Genomic DNA, 22,140 nt, shown 5'->3' with positions numbered 1-22,140 from the left:
AGCGATAGCAGCCAGGGAATGAGAATAGATAGGAGATTTACTAAGCATGTTAAAAAAAAGACGAGTATTATCCGAAAGATGACGACCTTTGATGAAACCACATTGCTCTCTACCAATGAGTTGGGGAAGAATTTTATCTAGACGGAGAGCTAAAATGTTTGCGAAAATGTTGTAATATAAATTAATTAAAGAGATAGGCCTATAATTTTTACATAAAGTGTGATCTTTATTATCTTTGGGAAGAAGACAAATGAGAGCTTCCTGAAAAGAACCTTCTGATTTTTGAGAGGAGATAAAAAACGAAAATAATTGGTGAAGTTTAGGGACTAGAAAAGAAAATAAATGGGAATAAAATTCAATCGAGAATCCTTCTGGACCTGGGGCTTTGCCTTTTTTAAGAACATGAATGGCCTCTAAAATGTCTTTGGGAAGAATGTAATTATCTAGAGTGGAGAAATCGACATCCGACACTAGAGGGGGAGGAATGGAGGAGAGGTAAGTGTCAATATCCGAAGATAAAGGAGGAGATTCTGGGGTATAGAGAGTTTGGTAAAAATGTGTGAATTCTTCCAAGATGTCTTCATCTTTGTGGAGAGTGACATTGGAAGAAGAAACAATCGATTCAATTTTCGTGCGTTCTTTTTTAACTTTAAGGTAATTAGCCAGGACATTACCCGCTTTATTTTGTGCGGAATAGAACTCAGCACTAGATTTAAGTAAGACCAAATTGGCAGAGTTAGTTGATATTTTATTAAATGAAAGTTTGGCATTAAGAAGTTGAGCAAGGACAAAAGGAGAGTTAGAAGAGTAATAATAATGTTCAAGATGTTTGATTTGAGAAGTCAAGGTAGATAAAGATTGATGTGCAAGACAACGTTTCTTGGCAACATAGGAAATAATGAAATCTCTAGAAGCAGCTTTAAAAGTGTCCCATTTTAATTGAGAAGATGTGTGTGGAGATTAATTTTCTGCAAAAAAGGGTGGAGCAAAGTCAAGAAAGGCAGATGTAATCTGTGTGTCTAAAAGAAGGGAATTATTAAATCTCCATCTACGAGTACCCTTAACAGGAGGGAGTAAGTCAAGACCCAAGGAAACAGGAGCGTGGTCAGAGATTAGGATAGAACCAATATCTGAATGAGGCATGAGTTGTGTCAAAGCTTTGGAAATGAATAGGTAATCAATTCGTGATTGGGAGGAGTGTACGGGAGAGAAAAAAGTATACTCTTGTGAGGTAGGGTGGCAAAGCCTCCAAGAATCAACAAGAGAACGTTCTGATATAGTATTTTTAATCTGGGTATGGACTTGAGATGGAGAAAAACCGTCAGTGGACTTTCTATCTAGAAAAGGATCTATGACCATGTTGCAATCCCCACCGAGAATAAAATAATCATCAGTATGTTGCATGGACGTGGAAAGGATTTGAGGCCAAAATAACTTATCTTGTACAGTGGGAGCATATACATTGAAAATAGTTAGAGGAATTTTGTTAACCAATAATGAAACAATTACCCATCTCCCTTCGGTATCAGCCTCTTGAGCAATAAGTTGAACAGTAAGGCGTTTATGACACAAAACTGCAACCCCATTACGCGTACCCGAACCAGGTGAAGCAAAAACATGGCCTACCCAATTACGACGTAACTTTGAAATTTCAATTTCTTTTATATGAATTTCTTGCAATAAAACTATATCTGCTTTCAAAAGAGCTAAATGAGAAAGAACACGTTGTCTCTTAATAGGAGACCCCAAACCTCTAACATTCCATGAAACTACATAAATAGACATCTAGAAACTCATAGCGAAAATCAAAAAATATGAGGAAAATGCAACATTAATAAGAATAGTAACAAAGAAATAACCAAAACAAGGAGAAGCAATACAACTAAAGTAGGAATAAATATAGAGAAGAGAGAAGGAAAAAGCTGAGGCAGAAACGTAAGATAATATAAGATATAGTTGCAAAAAAGTATAATGATAGATGAAAAATAGAAAAGGTGGAAAAAAGAAAGAAGAAAGAGAAAAAAAAGAAGAAGACAAACAAAAGAAAGTGAGAAAGGAGAAGTAGGGAGAAAATAGAACACAACAGAGGAGGATACAAATAGAGCAAAAATCGATGAAAAAATAATACAACAAAAGACAAACCACAAGAAAACGAAAAGAACAGGGGTGGTGGAGCCACATGAGGGAAACGGACCGCCGAACAGGAAACTCCAAGACGGGATCATGAGGAGAAGAACAGCCCTCAGGAGGGAACATATGAGGTACAAGGTGATGAAGGACCACAAAACCGCTACCTAAGAAAGAAGGGAGGGAAAAGGAAGGAGTTAGGTAATAGGACACACCAAAAATGCATTAAACTTCGAATAACACAATCGCCACAAAATGGCAGAACAAATTACCACATAATACAAACAAAGGAAAAGAAACAGAAACGAAATACGACAGATTCATCAAAAAAGAGGCATTGGTCCGTTAAGATTGAGGTACTTCCATGGAATTGCCACTGCAACTATCCAAAAATTGCTGAAGTAATGCAGGATCTTCATACGTGGTCATCTTATTATTATAAGTCACTCTGAAGAGGCAGGGGTGGAACAGCCCATAGCGGGCATTCAAACTACGCAGAGCCGGCCTCATCTCTAAAAATCATTTTCGACTATCCACAGTGACCTTGGCGTACTCCTGAGCAAAAAAGGGATAGAACCATTCCAGGTGAGTTTACCACGTTGTTTCGCTGCATGAAGAACTTTGAGCAATTCCGTGTACTCCAAAAAATACAGGATAACACCTCTAGGTTTTGAAGAAGATGAAGCAGAATGAGAAGGCGGACCAAGACGATGGGCATGCTGAATATTCAGTGGTGGATTGTCGGGGAGACCCAGAAGAGGTGGTAAGAAAGACTGAAAAAAGGATATCAGGTTTGAGCCTTCAAGATTTTCTGCCAGACCGTATATACGTAGATTATTGCGCCTATTACGATTTTCCAATTGCTCAATCTGCTGTTTGAGATGAGATATCTCTTTAGACATGAGAGGGACTTGATTGGTAAGACCTTGAACTAGGTCTACACGACTTTCAAAATCTCCAATTCTCTGTTCAGTAAGCGACCATGAAGACTCCAAGTTTTGCAGGCGAGTATTAGTCTCTTCCATATGTGGCTTAAGAGCACAAATTTCCTCAAGAATGAGCTCCATAGATATTGTGGAAGACGAATTAGTAGGAGATGGCGGGTTAACTTTCACTCGCTTGCCTGAAGGAGCTGTCGATGTCCAGAGTAATTTAACAATTTGCTTCGAACCTGAACGGAAACCAGAAGATGAAGTTGAATTTTTAGACACATTGGAGTCTGTAACATTCTCTTCCATGGGTTCCCGTAAAACATCGAAAGGATTAAAGTCCTCTACGCCTGCTGGTTTAGCTTGAACGGAGCCTCCACGGTTGCCCCGAAACGATGCCATGAAGAGTTTTAGAAATAGAAGCCCTTCAAGGAAATGGTGAAGAGACTCACCCAAAATATGAGGCGATAAATGGGAAATGAAAAGTCAGTCAGCAGAGAGCACGATGAATAAACAAAGTTAAGAGATCAGCGAATTGAAGCAGGTCAAAAATATTCAGTAATAAAAAAGAAAGCCAATGTTACAAAAAGTATATAACACAAATTGCCCGAACCACAAAACCTCCACAAGCTTATTAAGAGGGAAAAGATCAATTTATTGTGATCCCCCTCGACATCCTACTTAGTGTCATTGTTTTTTATCGTTTTCAAGTTATCACAAGCTATATGACAGAAAACAACAATACATTAAATATTTACACACCTATATATACTTTGTACATACATGAAAAACAAATTCTTTACACAGTACAAAAAGAAAAATTATTGCATCAAACATTACAAAAAACTAAGAATACATCACAAACAACATTATAAAAAACATTACAATCAAAAAATGAGAAAAATAGGAAAAACCAATCCTAGGGGGTATTATAAGCAAATAAATGGCTCTTAAACAAATCAATACTGGACCAGCCGGTCCTAGTATCGTAGAGATGACATTATATTTCACCCTATGAAAGTGCCGACGCGTTTCGAGATCAGGTACAGTGTCGCTGATCTCTCATCAGGGCTGTTTTATTCTTTGTATCTGCAGAATGCAAAGAAAATATTTTACTCATCACTCTCAAAACCGAACTTCTTATAAGGCAATGGGCTGAGAAAGAAAATTGATACATACCGAACTTAATTATAAGTAGAGCAGGACATTAAGGCGTAAAGGATTTAAAACCAATTATTTCTGGACGTGGCCAGGCATGACAACCTACAAGAAATTTTAAGATTTTTTTTTTTTTTTCTGCATTGGTAAATCTGGCCAGCTCGTGGTTTCATTACTAAGGCGTCACCCAGTGCTACATAAAGCGTACCTTGCTATTGTCGACTGCCGCCAACCGGCATTCTTATATGTAATCCACCACCATGAAGGTAGGCTCCTAAAACAATAGTGACAAATGTTTTAGCGGTGGGGCTGTTGATTACAATGTTCGCATAGTGCAGGCATTATTAAAATACCGGGAGAGGCAGGAGTCATTTCGCCTACCTTAATGATGTATTTCTATTCCCTTTTTAATTTTTGGAATGTGCTCTCAATTGGCCGTCCTGTGTTGGCGAAAAAACAAAAAAATGAAACAAGCTACCGAGGACCGGTTTCTGGCATTTCAGCCGTCTTCACCCCGACTGTGGTGGCAGAGTTGGCTAAAGAACGGTGATGGATTAAACCCAGATCAGTTGACTGGGGGTGAGTGCTTGTATTGTCAATGCTCCGTCCATCATTTCCTTTGGTTTTTCTTTGTTCGCCATAAGTTGGCAGGGTATGCTCAGACGTGAGTCCCTTGCTCACTTTGCCACTGGATTCAAGCAAGCCGGGCTGAAGACGGCTGAAATGCCAAAAAACGGTCCTCTGTAGCTTGTTTCCGGTCCAGGGAAGGCATGGCTTGGCAGTTCGGGCTGGACTGTCCCCATGAGGCACAGGGTCAGACTGATTTACATATGGCCATGTCTGAACTGGGGTGGCAGAGTGGGCTAAAGTACAGTGATGGATTAAACCCAGATCAGTTGACTGGGGGTGAGTGCTTGTATTGTCAATGCTCCGTCCATCATTTCCTTTGGTTATTCTCAGCACCACACATGGCCATCTACTGGTACTGCAACACCAGCTGACAGAAAATAATGGAGACTGTAAAACTTTCCAATAACCTTTCAGCTCCCCCGCCCTTTGTAGTTTGAACTACTTGGTTTGATTTGCCCTTTGGATTTTATGAAAAGATTGTGGTTATTTTTAGAATCCTGTTTCTCATGCCGTTATATTCTGTAGCCCAGTGTTTAGACCAGTGGGGCAGGAGATAGTATTGTGGACATCTTCCAAGTCAATCTTGACAAATCCTTTATACTGATCTTCTGTGCACATTTGATACCAGGTGTGCATGCATTGGTCCTCTTTAGTAACATAAGCAGAATCTTTCAACTTCAGTTGTGAAGTTGTGTTCTATTCTCGTGTGGCATGATTGTTTATTGAGGATGGAATAGTTTGAAATTGGAAGAAGCATTATGCTATGCCAATTTACATATTTTGGATTAAAATCTATGTTTACTTCTATTTAAAAAGCAAAGGTTACAGGAGTGTTTTAGTTAGATTTTGATTTTACACACAAAACCATAGACATTCAGCAGTAATAGTTATCTCAAGTAACTATAACTCGTGCCCTAAGGTAACTATAACTCGCGCCCCTGCCATGCACAGTTTTCTCATCAATACTTTTACTGCAAATGTTGCAGTGATATAGTCAATGATATATTAGAAGATGTCAAGGAGATGCAATATTTGACATAAACAGCAGCGCATGGTGTGGGTGGGAGTCTCGCCATCTGCTCAATTAGTGAGCAGAGGGCATTACAGCTGCAGACTCCCAGACTCCTAATTAGCGTTAGTTTTGCCTACCCCGGCCAATCCTGGCACTGCTCTCAAGCAATAACAGCTAGGGAGCAGTGTCTGAATTGCCTCAGGACACACCAATGAGCCTCTGCTCCAGCAGTCGGAATATAGCCAATGACTGCATGAGTTTCTTATGAAGCCATGCAGTGATTGACCATTTCTGTACTTAGCTCTTTTCCCTCTTTGTAAGCAGTGCATATGGTAAATCATCATGCAGCAGTGCCCTCTGGTGAATATGTGTGTAGCAAGTTCAACCTGGTACTCACAGTGACTACTGTTGTTACTGATTATCTTATTTCATTTGTATTTATTTTACATAAACAGCCTGTTAATCCATCTTGTTATTCACACCTTACATAATAATTACCAGGAAATTATGCTCCAGAATAATTTCTTGAATCTTTCCTCATATGTCTAGCAAAATGGCAACAGCGCTCCCAGAATTTAAGTCTGCACCGGTATGATGTTAGTCGTAAATTAGAGTCGTAGATAAGCGCAGATATAGCAGGGTTGCGCTGACCCCAGGTGCAAGTGTCTAGCCAAATACCAATATTTTTTTTAATGGAATATGCATGTTTTTTAATTGGATGATTGACTTATGACAACGTTATGATAATTAATAACTGCAAACTAGCTTATTATCAAACTATTGTTTCAGAGCTTCCATCACTCTTCTCTTGGAGTGAAATCCTTCATTAAGTAAAACCAAAGAACACCCTACATCTTCATATGTTTGCCTGTGTTTGTGTGCAGTAATGACTATTTTGCTGTAACTTCTGTTCTGCTTGCCATTCTGCGTTGTACTTCAACAGCTATACTAATGTGCATAGCTCCACTTTACGAGGTGCAACTTGTATGCAGCTCACTAACTGGTTTTGCACTAAGATTAAAACAAGGCCTGATCCAGTTCCTTGGGGGCTTATGTTATGTTCAAGAAGACAAAGCATTGCATGACACAGACGGACCACTTTGAATTGCTACAAAATTGGAGCAAAAATTAAGCGATGGCAGTGTCAAATGGGGCCATTGTCTAAACTAGCATGACAAAACCAATCTAAGACTGCCACCCATGCGTGTACATGAGTGTTAATCAGCAGGCAGCCATTATGGAATGTTTTTTGTCAAGTAGTAACAAAATTAGAAGATTGCTCTGTGTGTGTGCGCCCGCGGGTGCTTGCTTGCTCAGGCATGGAGGACATTTTTTGCTGTTCCAAAATGGCTGCCCATGCATCCACATGCATGCTTCATCGGCCATCTTGAAATGCCTTTGACCATACATTATCCAAAAGCAAACAAATACTGGCAAACTCAATAGATCTGTTCCAACACCTTGAAGGTGAGATCTACTTGCTTTGACAATGCTTGTTTCATTTTACCTTCAGTATTTTTCAAATTCTACCTTACCTTTCCTAGGTTTGTTCCAATTAATTTGTCCTAGTTCACCTGACTGATTTCCTTTGTTGTTATTGTCTTTCATATCTCTTTATCGGGAACATCTCTCTTGCCAGCCTCCAGTATCTTGCTGTTTTCCTGACCTTTTCCATAGTGTATGTTGGATATGTTTCATATAGGAGGAGCAGCAGGTTGATCTCTGCCAGGTGCTTCCAGACAGCCTCTCCCACTGGAAAACGCCTCGCCTGCTTGCTCAATGCTGACTGACTGTCTTATAAAAGGACCTCAGGCTCATTCAAAATCCAGTCAACTCCTGAAACCGCGCAAAGCTTTTGCACCATCAGACTTTGAGGCAGTTGACTCCAGCTTGAAGCAACAGGTGGGGACAGTGTGTATATATATTTTTTAAATTAATACTTTGGTAATGTACTTTACTGTGGATTGATTGACTAGAAAGACAGCTAAACTTCTTGATCAAAGCAAGGACAGCAATCAAATTTGCCAGGCACTTTCTCTCAGAGTGCTTGGACTTTAACGCCTTAACGGCGGCCGCGATTTTGCAGCACTTCCACGAAACGGGCGAGGCAGCGCCGGCCATTGGCCAACGGCAGCACTGAGGAGGTAGTGCTGCTGTCGGCCAATGGCCGGCGGCAGCACGGAAGGGCTTAAGTATATTGCATTTAGAACATGCTGCCTATGAGGAGCCCAATATGGCTTCAACCTTGCCCCCGACAAAGTGATGGGCAAATAACAGCTCTTAGGATCTGAGCAGAGGGCAATAATTCTAAAGGAGAGTACTCGGAGGCTTCTTTAAAGGCGTCTTCCTTCTCTCTCATATATATGTGTGTATATATATATATATATGTGTGTGTGTGTGTGTGTGTAAATATATAAATATCAAGCAAACTCCTTGCGCCTTCTCTCCTCGAAGCGCTTCAGGAACGGAGGACGGACCACAGGGAGGTGCAACAAAATGTATTCTGCTCCCTTACACCACTTTGCCAGCATGACGCGTTTCGATCCCACAGGGATCTTGATCACATGACGCGCTACACAGTGCGAGATTACCTTAAATACTTTTTTTTGTTTTTTAAAGTGACATGTGCATAGAACTTCTCAATGTGCAATCTCATAGACATAGATAAAAAACTTGTGTTGCACGAGGATCTTAAAGGCCAGGTTTGTATAAATTACATATTTAAATATATTTTAAAACCTCCTATTAACCCTTTAAAACAACATATACATTTCAGATGACATTCAGTCCTGTAATATATCAATAGCTGTTGCATTGCTATCGCAGCATTTTGCAAATTCGAAATCTCACATTTTTTATGATACTTGCTGTCGATATATCTATATATGCATATTATATGTATACAAGTGTGTGTGTGTGTGTATATATAAATATATATATAAATATATATATACATATATATATATATATATATATATATATATATATATATATATATATATATATATATATATATATATATATATATATATATATATATATATATATATATATATATATATATATATATATATACTAAAGTCCTATAGGTCATAACAGTCGGCTGTGTACTGCTTCCCACTCTAGCACCAGGACTCAATCCAGGCAGTCAAGATGTTGTGATGCTTCTGAAAGTGGGTCAAACTCATGCAGTTGTATTCGAGTCTAGCAGCAGATTTCCGCACCACCTGCCATTTAACTAAACCGGCAACAACATTTTATATTTAATGTTCTGGTTCTTGAAAGGTGTGGTGACTGGCGCTGCGATGCAGGCGGCTGCTGCACTGCAGGTGAGGTGTGGCCAGTGTGCCTTGGTATAAGGCACTCAGGAGACTGCGGCTTGGTTCTTAGTAGTGGTGGTGCAGGTGGTCCCAAACTGGCCCCATCTGCCCCGCACCCTCATGTATTACTTGCGGCCCACGTGGTACGGGAGACCGCACCACCAGACGTGCAGGATGGCTAACACAGTTAGGAGGACCCCCCTGCGGCACATGGGTGCGTCCTTTAACTAAGTCCCACCAGTATGCCACTAGCGGGACATCACACAATTGATGGTGCATCAGGTGTGGCAATCGTTAGTTTTTCTGGAACGAACCACAGGTTTGGAAGTTTGTTTCTGAAAAACGAAAAAAAGTTAAAAATATTGTTGAACGGACGTGAAATCCAACGACGGCTGTCTAGCAAACACTATATACACTAAAAGGAACCGTCATGAAGGCGCTTCCCTTCAAGGCACAATAACGACCGCAGGGACAGCATTCGTCCCTAATTTTGGCGGAAGGCAGTTTGCCAGGGTGGGGAGGCAATGTCCTCCATCACCCTGACGTCCTCTGTTCCATCCGTAAAATTCACAATCAGACCGCATAATTGTGCATTTGCCGCATTTGCCAGGTAATCCATCATCTGATGCATATTCTGTGTATTTAAACAAAAAAAGTTGGTTTCTGGCTCAGACGGATCAAATGTTACAAAACATATGGAGAGTCGGGTTGCTGCGCACCTGAACGCGTGGCTGGCCATCTTTAGGTTACTTATTGCTGTATTTGGGTGTTAAATGGTTCCTGATATGTTGCCTTGCCCTCTTTTTCAGGTGTAAAATTGACAAACCATTGAAACAAAAATGCCACCAATTAGATTTTTCTTCTCGTATCATTTCTTTAACCCTGCAACATATTTTGTTCCTTCTCCGCCGCATATTTCGAGTGGCGCCACCTACTGGAGAAAAGGCACTGAAGTGGGTGCGTTGAGGTGTGTCTGCAGATGTACTCAGGGCTTGGCAGAATGGGAATGGTGTCTTGCTATAGGCAAAATTGTGGATGACGCATGTTTGCTGCCATTGTTGGGCACACAAGAACCAGTGAACGCAGCAGAAGATGTAAACATGCTGAGGGGAGGAAGTCTTGAAAGAGCAGAGTGAGGCAGGCGGGAGCTCTGAAGCAACATCCGTTCCTGCCGAGTGAAAGCTGGGACACCTGCTGACGACTCTGGAACCTGTTTTGCAACTGGTTTTGTCTTCGCCCTTGGCATCCTCATATGTAAACAGTGGGTGTGCGTAGGACACAGATGTGTTTGTCAACCTGCTATTAATAAATCTGTTTGCTAAGATTTCTCCTCCTTGTAACACAGGGGCATGGCATGTTAGGAAACCTCCTGCATTAGAACATTAGGAAAGAAACAAAATGTATCACATTTAAAAAGGAAACTCTTGTGTGCCACCCTGTTATCAGAAGAAAAAGTATATCTTAGATGTTTTATCTTTGTAACACGTGTCTCCTGCCCGTATTCAATTCTGTGTCGTATAATATTAGGTAACGTCATGCATAGTTTTTTCTCCATTAAGGACAAGGAAGTGTGTGTCTTTATTATTTCACCATACTATGTGGAAGGTTCAGTGCATGTATGAGACAGACCCCAACCTCTTCATTGGTCCAGGGGGTGGTGGCAGGTGCAGATTGCAGGGCATCCAGCAAAATTAAACATTAAATGTGGTCCTAATCCACCCTTATACTCTTATAGCAGATCTTACCTACCAAAAGGGCTGCACTTCTGGATGACGTCATGCTGGCAGGAAACAGAAGAGACCCTGTTCTGCATTGCAATCTCATGCTCCATTTCTATGCTATATATGAATAATGAACTATAGATTCACATTCCAACATCTCCTAAAGTGGTAGACATGCAAATCTAATCTTTGACATATATGGGACCCTAAAGACCTTTACATGTCAGCACTGTTCCCAGGTGTGAAGTGGATATTGGGGTACACCTGACGACGTCAGCAGCCCTCCTCACCAGGACTGATGCATTACGCGACACCGGGTGCATGCATGCTTTGTGACGTATGGATGGCCAAGCTGCAAATGAGAATGCAATAGGCACTCGCTACCTGACCCTTCTCCTACCTGCAGGTCCCCTTCGAGAAGTAGGACCTGTTGCCTTTGAAACTTCAGCTGAACCTTAGCAATGGACTAAAGGGCCTTTGCCGCAAACCACTGGCCATAGATTCATGAATCAGAGCCTCCAACCTCTCAGTAGTATTTAGACTCGAGTTGCATACCTCCAAGCCCCACCTCTCAGACCAGCATGCTGTCCCTGAAGTTGTACTTTAGCCTGTGCAGCCTGAAGTCATTAGAAACAGCTGTCAGCAAGGATGACCACTGTCAGTGACATCAAAGGCACCAGTGAATCTGGCCACCTTGATTACCCCTGCAGTGCAAGCCCACATCACACGAGAACATTAGGACATTTACAATATTCCCTAGAATACTGGGTATTTCGGTGACAGTGCAGTGAAGGGTACCATCTTGCCACCTGTACCCAACCTCAACTGTTCAAGATTTACAATGATGCTCTCCTTTTTTCCTGTCTCTGTTAGAACAGTCCCAAAAGAGGTACAAGCGCTGACCGTCAGGAAATCCATGGATCCCAGAAAGTGTATCTTCCTTGTGGCAGGTCTTCTGTTCCTGGAGATCTCTAGCACTGTTGACGCTTGCAGATGTGTTCCACCAGTTCTACAGAACAGTTACTGCGGTACAGATGTTGCTGGTGAGTTGAAAAAGATCAAAGAAAATTATATTTTTTACTTCTGATTTTTAAGAAATTGTTGCTTTTTGATGTCTGGCATTATTCAAGACCTTTTGATTTTACTTAAATTATATATTTAATATACTTCTATATAGGGGTTGTCAGGCACTCTTTATCCATTCGTCTGCCGTTGTGTCATTTGTATTTTTCTTCTTTTCGCTATACAATGCAGCACCGGACAATGGATCAGACCACTTCAGCCATTGGCTAAGGTCACCGTGAGTGATGGCAGTTTGCTCTTACAAAAGGAGCAGATCCAAACACAATCTAGTTCCCTTCTGTGCTAGGGTCTACTATGTCAAAGTGTCTGTACATTGAGACAAAAAACTTTTTTTTTTTGGTAGAGCTTATTGAACAGCACAGCTGTCTGCTTGTAAAATCCCCATTGTCATCTGTGCCAACTTGATGGAATCTGTTAACTCCACTAGTCCAATTCGGTCTTAGTCTTGGCCATGAGTAGTGTAACAGCTGCTCCTGTTCCAAGCATTTGGAGAGCTGCCCATTAATGAGCTTCTACAATATCTTTGACACCTCAGGTAAAAGAGAATTCTGCCTGAAATTTGCAAGCACTAATTTGATAACAGTAATTTATTCAGAAGCAGGTTGATCACCTTCAAGCTAGCAATCAAAACCCATGGAGGACATGGATCATCAGGTGAACCAGATTTAGAAGAGTTGTTTATACATTCCACTGCTGACTTTTAGCAAACATTTTTTTCCTTTATCTTAAACACTTCATGAGTGTGCATGTCTTTTCCATCTGTCTTGTTTGCTTCTCTTCCCCACCCACTCTTGCATTGCTTTCTCTTGCCTGTAGACAATGCTTAAGTTGTGAACTTATAAATGGTAGGGCCCAAAGTTTTTCTCAGACGTCTGCTGCCGGGGTGCCAAATTCAAAGAATGTGTAATATTGATTACCCCGCATGCCTCTTTAATCTGAGGCATGAGGGGGACATTTGTGAAGACAATGCATGCTCTTCATCACATTCTTGAGAGTATTTTTTTGTTACTCCACTCTCCCATTGTCCTATTTTACATCTTTCCCTACCTCCTTCTTTCATCCTTTTTTATATTTCGTTTCTTGCTCTGGATCAAAGTCTTCGAAGGAAAAAATAAGTGCCAGTGTGCCCCACCTGCAACCTTCAGTTAAGCACTGCTCATATGTTTGTCCCACACCTTCCCTAGCAGTCCACTTTACGAAAGATCTCTAGTTGCTTCTCTGCCCAACCTCCTTGTGCTTTTATGACGCCAACCCTCCCAGTTGTTTCCCCGTGTATCTTCCCCCAACTTTCCCCTAATTGCTCCTCCTTGAACAGACCCTTTTACAAAATTTCTTTTTTTTTACCAGTCCACTGTGAATTGGTGAATAAAAAAGAAATAAAGGCACATGTGCCTACAAAATAGCACATCCACAGCAGCCATATGATCCCTCCTATTTTTAGGCACGCTGCACATCATCAGTGATGGTAAACAGCATGGAAAAAAACATTTGCAAAGCCCACAGTCCCCAAAGGTAAAACTACTGGCTTTGACAGTGATTGCTTTCATGTTGGCGAAAGCTAGAATGCTCCCTCTATGGCAATATGTTTTTAACAACACAAAAAGAGCACTGACAAAAAAAAAGAGGCTGACAACCAATTCTAGACATATAGACTTTGCCAATGCTTCTTTGGTATTGTTAACAAACGGAAGTTCGTTGCTTCTCCAAGGAATAGTAATTTTACAACTGAGGAGACCTGCAGTCGGTGCAGTGACCTCTGCAAATAAAAAGACAGGACAGGCCTATCTTTTTATATGTGGAGCCTCTGCGTCGAGTGCAGAGTCTCGGCAGTGGTAAAATTACTATTAGCAAAATTTAACTCATAGTTTGTGAACACCCAAAAAATAGTAAACTTGCACAAAAGTGTATGTTTACCTTTGTGATTCTGGCCCCTAATTAGAAGGAGTCTCATTGTAATGGCCCGCGGTCCTAAAAGTCCTTCATCAGAGCTCTTTCTTTTCTATTATGAATGAGAGTTGTTCAAAACCCTGGGCTTAGTTTGCGTAGTAGCGCTATGCTTAGCTAAGCAAAGTGCACTTCGCAGTACACTCACTACGCATAGCTACACAAACTGCGTAGTGCGGTAGGGAAATGCTGTTTGCAATGATTGCACAGTGCCGAATGATTGTCCTCACTGTGCAATCATTGCAAACGGCATCATGCACAGTGCAAGCGGTCGTTTTCTGCCGCTCAAGTAGATTGGTACTCGAGCGCCAGCTTTCTCAACGCGGACTGGTGGTTTCTCATCATGAGCGGTCGTGAGCATACGTGACCACTCGCAATGAGAAACCTGACCTCCCCGCATTGGGAATCTCGCCGAGAGGTTTATTTTCCACGCTCGCGATCGGCAACTTGATGGTGCCAATCGCGAACGAGGAAATAGTCTCACCAGGGTGGTGATTTTGCTCGCTCGCGGTCGCCTACTTGACGCTGAGGACCGCGAGCGAGCAAAAAATGCCTGCTACGCATTTTTGCACTGTACTATGAGCGATTTGCGTAGCGCGTAGTTGCGCAAACTACGCACACTCCAGGAGCGTAGCGTAGTATTCCGCCCAGGCCTACTTTTTCAGTGCTTAAGTTGAGCCGTGGTTTCCAGTGCTTTGCACCAGCACTTAAATGTCAACACCGGCCCTTATGACAGACTATCACATGGTGGTTAAGGGTGGGCGGAAAATCCGTTACGCTCGCAGATTTTGTGGATTTTCGGTAAATTCGTGATCCACGAACGCTCGCGCATTTACCGAAAATCCGCAAATTCGCACGCAGCAGATTTTTTTTTCTTGGTGATACAATTTTGCGGCATGCGGTGTAAATTCGCAATTGCGAACATGTAGGTGCGGCGGGCAGCAACAATCTCGCACTAGCGAAATTACAAAATTTGCAATTCTGCACAAAAAATCCACTAGCAAGCAGCCTAGACCTTCTGAAAATGATGATTTTTATCAGAATAACTCCTCAGGTTGACATTTGCCTGACCTTTTTGGGATTTGAGGCCTTTTGACTTTCTTTGGATCACTTTTGGATTAGAAATAAACTTTCACAAGTAAGTTTGTTTGGGGCATTACATTTGCTGTTCTGCAGAAAAACGAGTTTTGCTAAACTGAAAGCACTCAGCAGCAGGTGCAAAAGTTCAAATTCATCATTAGTAGCCATTCCCTGTAGTGCTTCCTGACTGGGGCCCCTCCAGAGTTCAGTTGCTAGTTGCAACAATTGTATGACCCTGCTCTGACCCTCACAGCCAGATCATAGACTAGCTACAAGTAGGCCACAAAGGTCCTGGAAAACAAAATTGCACTGCAACAGAAAGCAAATTACAGATAAGGAAGCAGGTGCCAGACTGGAATTTTAAAAGTGACACATTAATAAATCAACCCCAAATTAATTCATGTCAGTTGAAGCAGGGCAGGTGTGCTTGCTTTTCCCCCCCATAATCTACAGTGATGATGATGAATCAGAGGGTGGCATTGATGTACCAGAGGGTGGCATGGGTGAAACAGAGGGTGGCAGTGTTGAAACAGAGGGTGCTGTGAACCTATGATGATGAACCAGATGTAGAAACAACATAGTCGCGACCGTTGTGTGCCGACAAGTAAGTTTGCAATCGCGAACTGGTACAAAATCCTCGCGAACTGGCAGAAACCCTTGCGAACACAAAAAAAAAAAAGCGGCAAATTCGCGAGAATTCGCGGATTTTGCGGATTGCGAGTTCGCTAATTCGCAAAATTCGCAAACGCAAGATTCGCAAAATTCGCCCATGCTTAATGGTGGTGTTATTTGTCTAATTTAGAGAAGAGCACAAAAACAGTTACTTCAATGTATATTATCAATGATAAATACTTGCTGCTATAGCCATTCCTATTGCTTTGTGAGCCTGGAATAGTCAGAATTAATACACATGTAGAGTGTAGTGGCTAGTAGCTATGTTGGTACTTGCATTGGCAGCGTATGCAGGTGTAATGGATGGTGCAAACTAACTTATTGTTTTACAAACTTAGCACTACCTTTAGCGCAATATCATCATATTCTATAGAGGTCATTATCCAAAGTTCTTTAAGGCTGACTTGCCACAGTAATGAAAATGTTAGGTGGTCAAATTTCACAGACTACTGGAAGAAGGCAAAGGGTTACCCAGATTATGTAAGGAATGTTATTCAAGAAATGATAAGATGACCTCTAAAACATCTTGCTGGATACCTGACAATCAATGTGAGAATCCATGATAATTGTTGCTGTGTACAGGCTGGATGTTTTTCTGTATAGGAAATATGTGCTTGCAATCATTACAGACACATGTTTTGTGAGATTCCTTCTCAGGGTGTGATTCCCTGAAGTAGGGAGCGTCAGGGTATTTTAGTCTGGATCTCTCCAATCCCCAGTCTCTGGGCAGGAATACACTAGGGGCCAGATGTATGACCAACATAATTGCGCCTCACAAATTGCGACTCAATTGCGAATCACAATTTGCGAGGTGCAGTTTGCCATATACAAGAGTGTGTTTAACACTGTTTGCGATTCCCAATGGGGTGGCAAATTGCGAAGCCCATTATTATTAATGAGCCTCTCGCAATTTGCATGCCCATTGGGAATGATAGGCCCTCCCAGGGATTGTGGCCTGCTGGGCTCAGCAGACCACCATGTCTGGGACTGCATTTAAATACTGCTTTTGTAAGGGCAGGTAGAGGTCCCTGGGAAGCCTCCCAGCCCGTACAACTTTTTTTTAGAGATTGTCACAGAGTGGAAGAGGTCACCTGGGAACCCCTTCCAAATTGCGACTGCATTACCACCCACTTGAAGAGGGTGGTAATTTGAGAGTGTTCTGCAACCGCTATTGCGGTCACAAAACATTTGTACATTGATTTACAGATGCAATTAGGAAGGGAACGGCCCTTCCTAATTTCGACTCTCAATTCCTAAATAGCGAGTAGCACATAAATCGCGACTCGCTATTTAGGGATTTGACATAGCTCAAACACATTTTGCATGCGTAAACGGGTCGCAAATCCATTTATGCATGCAAAATAGGGTCGAACATCTGGACCAGAGTGCATGGCTCAACGAAACATAGCTGAGCCAATAGGCATCTAAGGCCAATCAATGGAACGGCAAATCAAGGAAATAATTATGTGATCAAGTTTTAGGACGGTGCCTGAGTGGTCAGCAGCTCCACCGCCACCTCTGTTCTGCAAAAAGGTCTGCATTTTGTTAGGAACTTGGGCTTTGTGTTTCTTCATTTATGCAAGACCCAGAAACAGCAGCTCATATGTGTCGACAGCCTCATTCATTGAAGAACAGTGCAGTGGTATCCATAATATGAGGTAAGGATGCACCAGCCTTGGGGCATAGTTTAAGTTGCAAACAATAACTACATAGAGATCAAAAAAGTACCTTTTTAAGGCATGGACAGCGAGCAAGGAGTCAATGTTCTGTTTACCTAAAGCATTAAAAATCCTAGCATGATTCCTGCCGAAAAGTGGGTCACAATCAATTTCATAGGTTTAGAGAGCTGAGAGATGTTTTAAGTCCCCAGGCAGGAGGAAAGGCATAGTTTCAGGACAGAGGAGAGGAAAATAGCTTATGGATCGCAGACTTCACCTGAGATTGAAGGGGTAAGGAGTGCATGTCTAAGCTTTCTATGTAGTGCCCTCCTAAGACACATGGCGAGATTTGACATAGTTAGGAGGACAGATGTGCACGCATCTCCAGAAAGTATGTTTTGTGAGAAAGTCAGACTTGTTGCCCTGATCACCCTAATTGTTTTGACTGATACTGGTGGTTACTGACTCTGGTTGTGCCTTGGCCTCTCCTAACCAGGGGCAGGCCAGATCTCTCTTTAAAAGGTATATGGTAATTAGGTGCAATTACAATTGTCTCTGACATCCTACCTGTAATTCCCTAATTTATGGTAGAGCATATATGTTTACAGACGTCATTGGATTTACTACATTTAGGTGTGCACTGCTCTGGGGCCTGCTGTCATTTTAAATGCATCCCTGCTTTGCAGGCTACTTTTAAAATAAAACTATGTCCAAATTCTGGACTTAAACGCACTTGCAAAGTCTTAAACTACCTTATTCTGAAATATAAGTCACACGATAACTTGCCAATATTTATTATAAGTAAGCAATAGTTTTAGAACTGCTTTACTAAAGTTACCTCAAATCATTCCTGTAGCAGCCTCTTCTGATGGCCAGCCTTTGACAGGCTGAGCCAAGCTTCCTTGATTGGGTGTGAAGTGGCCTAGGCTGAGAGACAGACCATGTGATGGGAGAAGATCGGCTACTGCAGATGCAAGGACAGAAAGAGTAGCCAAACTGGTCTTCAAGGGGTGAAAGACAGTCCTCAGCAGGACAGATGGTAGCAGGCAGCAGGGTAGCACTGTAGAAAAGCTGTTCTTCCAGAGCAGGAGTTCAGCAGAGTGGCAGGACTTGTAGCAGCACAGCAGTCCATTCTCCTAACAGAGTTCTTCACTGGTCCAGTAGTGTCTGAGTTGGTAGGGTCAGAGTTCCAGTACTTATAGCCAGTTATGCCTTTGAAGTGGGGGAGACTTCCAAGAGACGCCTTTGAAGTGCACAGAATCTCTGCCCTTACTCCCCTGGCTCCAGACTCACTACAGGGAGATGTGCAGCCCAGTGTGTGTGGACAAGACAAAGCCTATTGAGATGTAAGTGAGGCAGTGGTCAGTTCTGCCCCCAAGCAGCCGTTTGATCGCCCATCAATTCACACCTAAACTCCTATTGTGTGTTGCTCGCAAGAGGGAATGCACAAAGCCCAGCTGTTACCCAAGCTGGACATGTATTCAGAAACAGTCAGCAGGCACCAATTGCTAAAGTAAGAAAATGCCAACTTTCTAAAAGTAACACTTTCAGAATTACAATTTACAACCCAACTGCACAATAAGTTGTGATTTTAAATTGTGATTCCAGGGACACCAAATTGGGGGTTCAATCTCTTTCCAATTGGAAATTACACTTATAAAATGTAAAAAGCTAATGCTAATGTTATCCTATGGGAGAGATAGTCCTTGCAGTGGTGAAAAATCAAATGTAGGGGTTTTTCACTGCCAGGGCACGTAAAACTCAAAAGTATATATCCTACTTTTTAAATAATGTTAATGTCCAGTATTTGTAAAGCGTGAACAATTATCCGAAGGTGTCAAGGCGCTGGGGGCCCCTGGGAAGATTAAGCAAGCTATTACCCATAGTCACATGGTGATGGGCTGATCTGCCACTGGTGCCGAGGATCGAACTGTGAACCCCCGGGTTCCGGAGACAGTTGTCCTTGCTGCTGCACCATACCTCTTCCAGAAATACACTGCCCTCTGCCCTTGGGCTGTCCAAGGTCTACCTTAGGGGTGACTTATATGTACTAAAAGGGAAGGTTTAGGCCTGGCAAGGGGATTAACTTGCCAGGTTGACGTGGCAGTTTAACACTGCACACACAGGCTCTCCAGTGGCAGGCCTGAGATATGATTAAGGGCCTACTTAAGTGAGTGCGACCATCAGTGCTGCAAGTCCACTAACAGCATTTGATTTACAGACCATTGACACATGTAGTGCACTTTACAAGGAATTTATAAGTAAAAGCATATAACATTTGGTAATGAACCAATGTTGCTATGTTTAGTGTAGAGAGAGCATGCATGTTAGCTCCGGTTAGTAGTGGTAAAGTGCTCAGTGTCCTAAAGCCAACAAAAATGAGGTCAGTAAAACAGTGGAAGGAAGACAAAAAGTTTGGGGTGACCCTTCAGAGTGGATGATTTTCCAACAACAAGAGAACAAATAGCCAGGAAATGAGCAGTGGTAGTAGCTGAGATGGAACTTCATGCTGACTCCTGACCTAACTGGAGTCTCAAAGGACAGTTTGTTGGCTAAAATAACATCAGAACTACAGGACGGACCAGGAATTAGTCCAATGACTGGAGACACCATCATATGAGAGCATTGGCCTTAACAGGTTTGAAGGGGAATGGGTGTCATCAGACATGATACATCTCAGGGAAAGCTCAAAGAACACATAAAAGGGGAGAGAATGTGGCCTAATGGCTAGGGTGGATGACCTCGGAGCTGGATAACTGGGTTTGAGTCTCGGTAGGGATGCTTAACATTCTCTGATTCTGGGTAAATCACTTAATCTCCCCCTGCCTAACAAAATAAATGATGTGCCCTGGGAAGTCTTTACTGTTATCCGCTCTTGCTGGTGGCGCTATATGTCCCAACACAGGACTGTAGACTTTCCTAAACAACTTGACCCTGGACTTGCTCCTTTACAACACAGAACCCTTGCTTTCGGGAGGGGACTACTTGAAGGTGCCTGATACAGCACTAGACTGATCGACTTGGCCCATATTGAATACTAATGCGATAGGGGATTCCAGAACCCTGTGTAAATTGGCCACAGATAATCAAGTAGGTGAACAGTGGCAGGCACACCGCCTAGAGAATAGAACCTTATTTAGCCATTTAGGCTTATTTGCCCTGCATAACAAAATTGATTTATTCTGCTGAATATTAGAGGCAGGTTGGAGAGTGATGAGACGCACACTGTCGGATCACAATCCCCTCAAACGTTCACTGTTTTGGGCCCACCATGCTCGCCTATACTTATGTTGGTCCAAAATATAGAGGCACTGAAGGATCAAGGTTTCAGGTAGTAGTGGGGATACACATTGACCAATACTTTATCAAAAACGAGCATACTGCCTCCACCTCACAGTGGAATGGGATGCTTTCAAGGTGGTTATCAGAGGCCAATGCCTCAAGGCCACATTTGAGGCAAGTTAAATGACAGTAGAAGATCTTATAGGGAGTGTTTCGGTAGATTTAATCTATAGGGAATGTGGAACACGTCAACACGAGGATGGTGACAAAGCAGGCCGAATATCAGCTTGGCTGCTCCAGTCGGAACAAACTACATCTCCATCAGATTCATCCACACACACCAGGGAGATCTAGACAGCACCCAAGAGGTCATTATTACTGCCTTCTGACCGCCCTGTAGTCTGCCCCAGGGAGACACAAACAATCCCTGGAGGATCACTGCCCCGGCTCACAAAATGCAGATCCTTGATCTTGAGGAACCAACCTTCCTTGAGGAAAATAAACAGATATTTAAACAAATGGTCAGAGGTATGACTGTGGACAACAACGGCTTACGAGTTGAATTTTATGTAGCATACACCTCAAGTATAGCACCGCAGTTGCTATTGGTACTAGAAGTATCACAACTTAGATGTCTACTGCCTGCCCTCCCTTATGAGAGAGTCCTTGCTGGTAGCCCTCCCCAAACCTGGAAGGGACCCCCCTAGAGGTCAGATACTACTGATCACTGTCTTTACTAAACCTCGACTGCAAGATACTGGGAACATTTCTGGTGAACCGGTTCATGTCTATCATATACGTCTCAGGGCAAAAAGCTCAGAACAGCTTCATACAGATGCAATACATTTTGTAACCTATTGAGGCTCGTCATGTTCATGGACTGGGCCATGGTCGAGAAACCAGACCACTCAGTGTTCTCCTTAGACACATGTAAGGCCTTTGATATGCCAAGCTGGCCTTTACTGATGGAAGTTCTCTGCAGAAAAGGGATAGGCCCGGGTAGGATGAGTCTCCTCTATAGGCAGTCATTGGCATGGATCCACACTGAGTAAGTGGTGTCTAACAAAGTAAAAGTCCGTATTGAAAATGGAGTATACCAGGTTGCTGGCTCTCACCACTCGTTTTTGCTCTGAAATGGAGCCCCTAGCAAGCCTTGTATGGGGTTAGAATCTGGACTGGGGTCTGTAAATTGCGAATCGATGTCATATATTCTCACTGCATATCGACAATGCTCATGTGTGCCTCCACAGTGACCACCATAATTTACCACTCTTGATGGCCTCCATGAACGAGTCTGGAGAACTATTGGCCTTCGTATGAACTAGGGTAAATTATGCTTATTCTCTCACCTCTGATTGAAATGCAAATGCGCTTGATACCAATGGTAAAGATGCAATGGTGATATGACACATTAACATATCTGGGCGTTACCATGAGGGGTGCGACCTACTTGATGGTAAACTGGGCAGGGTGGTGGTGACAGTGTGATGCTCAACTCCCATCTGGTGATCCCTGCCTCTATCT

At 42.4% G+C, this 22,140-nt stretch overlaps 1 protein-coding gene across 2 annotated transcripts in view; it reads left to right on the top strand.

Moving 5' to 3' along the window:
* LOC147684567 (metalloproteinase inhibitor 1-like) overlaps window positions 1-22,140 on the top strand; it is an 83,780-nt gene that overhangs the window by 44,126 nt on the left and 17,514 nt on the right. Inside the window, exons 1-2 of one of the 2 annotated variants that reach the window (XM_086940413.1) lie at window positions 7,559-7,758; window positions 11,771-11,940. In XM_086940413.1, coding sequence (XP_086796539.1) covers window positions 11,814-11,940 — 127 coding nt within the window. In that variant the 5' untranslated portion in view covers window positions 7,559-7,758; window positions 11,771-11,813. Of the gene's footprint in view, window positions 1-7,558; window positions 7,759-11,770; window positions 11,941-22,140 lie in introns of those variants that run through there. The other variant, XM_086940414.1, reaches the window with a different exon arrangement.

The sequence above is a fragment of the Lissotriton vulgaris genome, chromosome 10 (assembly GCF_964263255.1).
Source record: "Lissotriton vulgaris chromosome 10, aLisVul1.2, whole genome shotgun sequence".
Taxonomy (NCBI): Eukaryota; Metazoa; Chordata; class Amphibia; order Caudata; family Salamandridae; genus Lissotriton; species Lissotriton vulgaris.
Note: the sequence above shows the minus strand (reverse complement) of the source record. Positions and strands in the feature narration are given on the sequence as shown.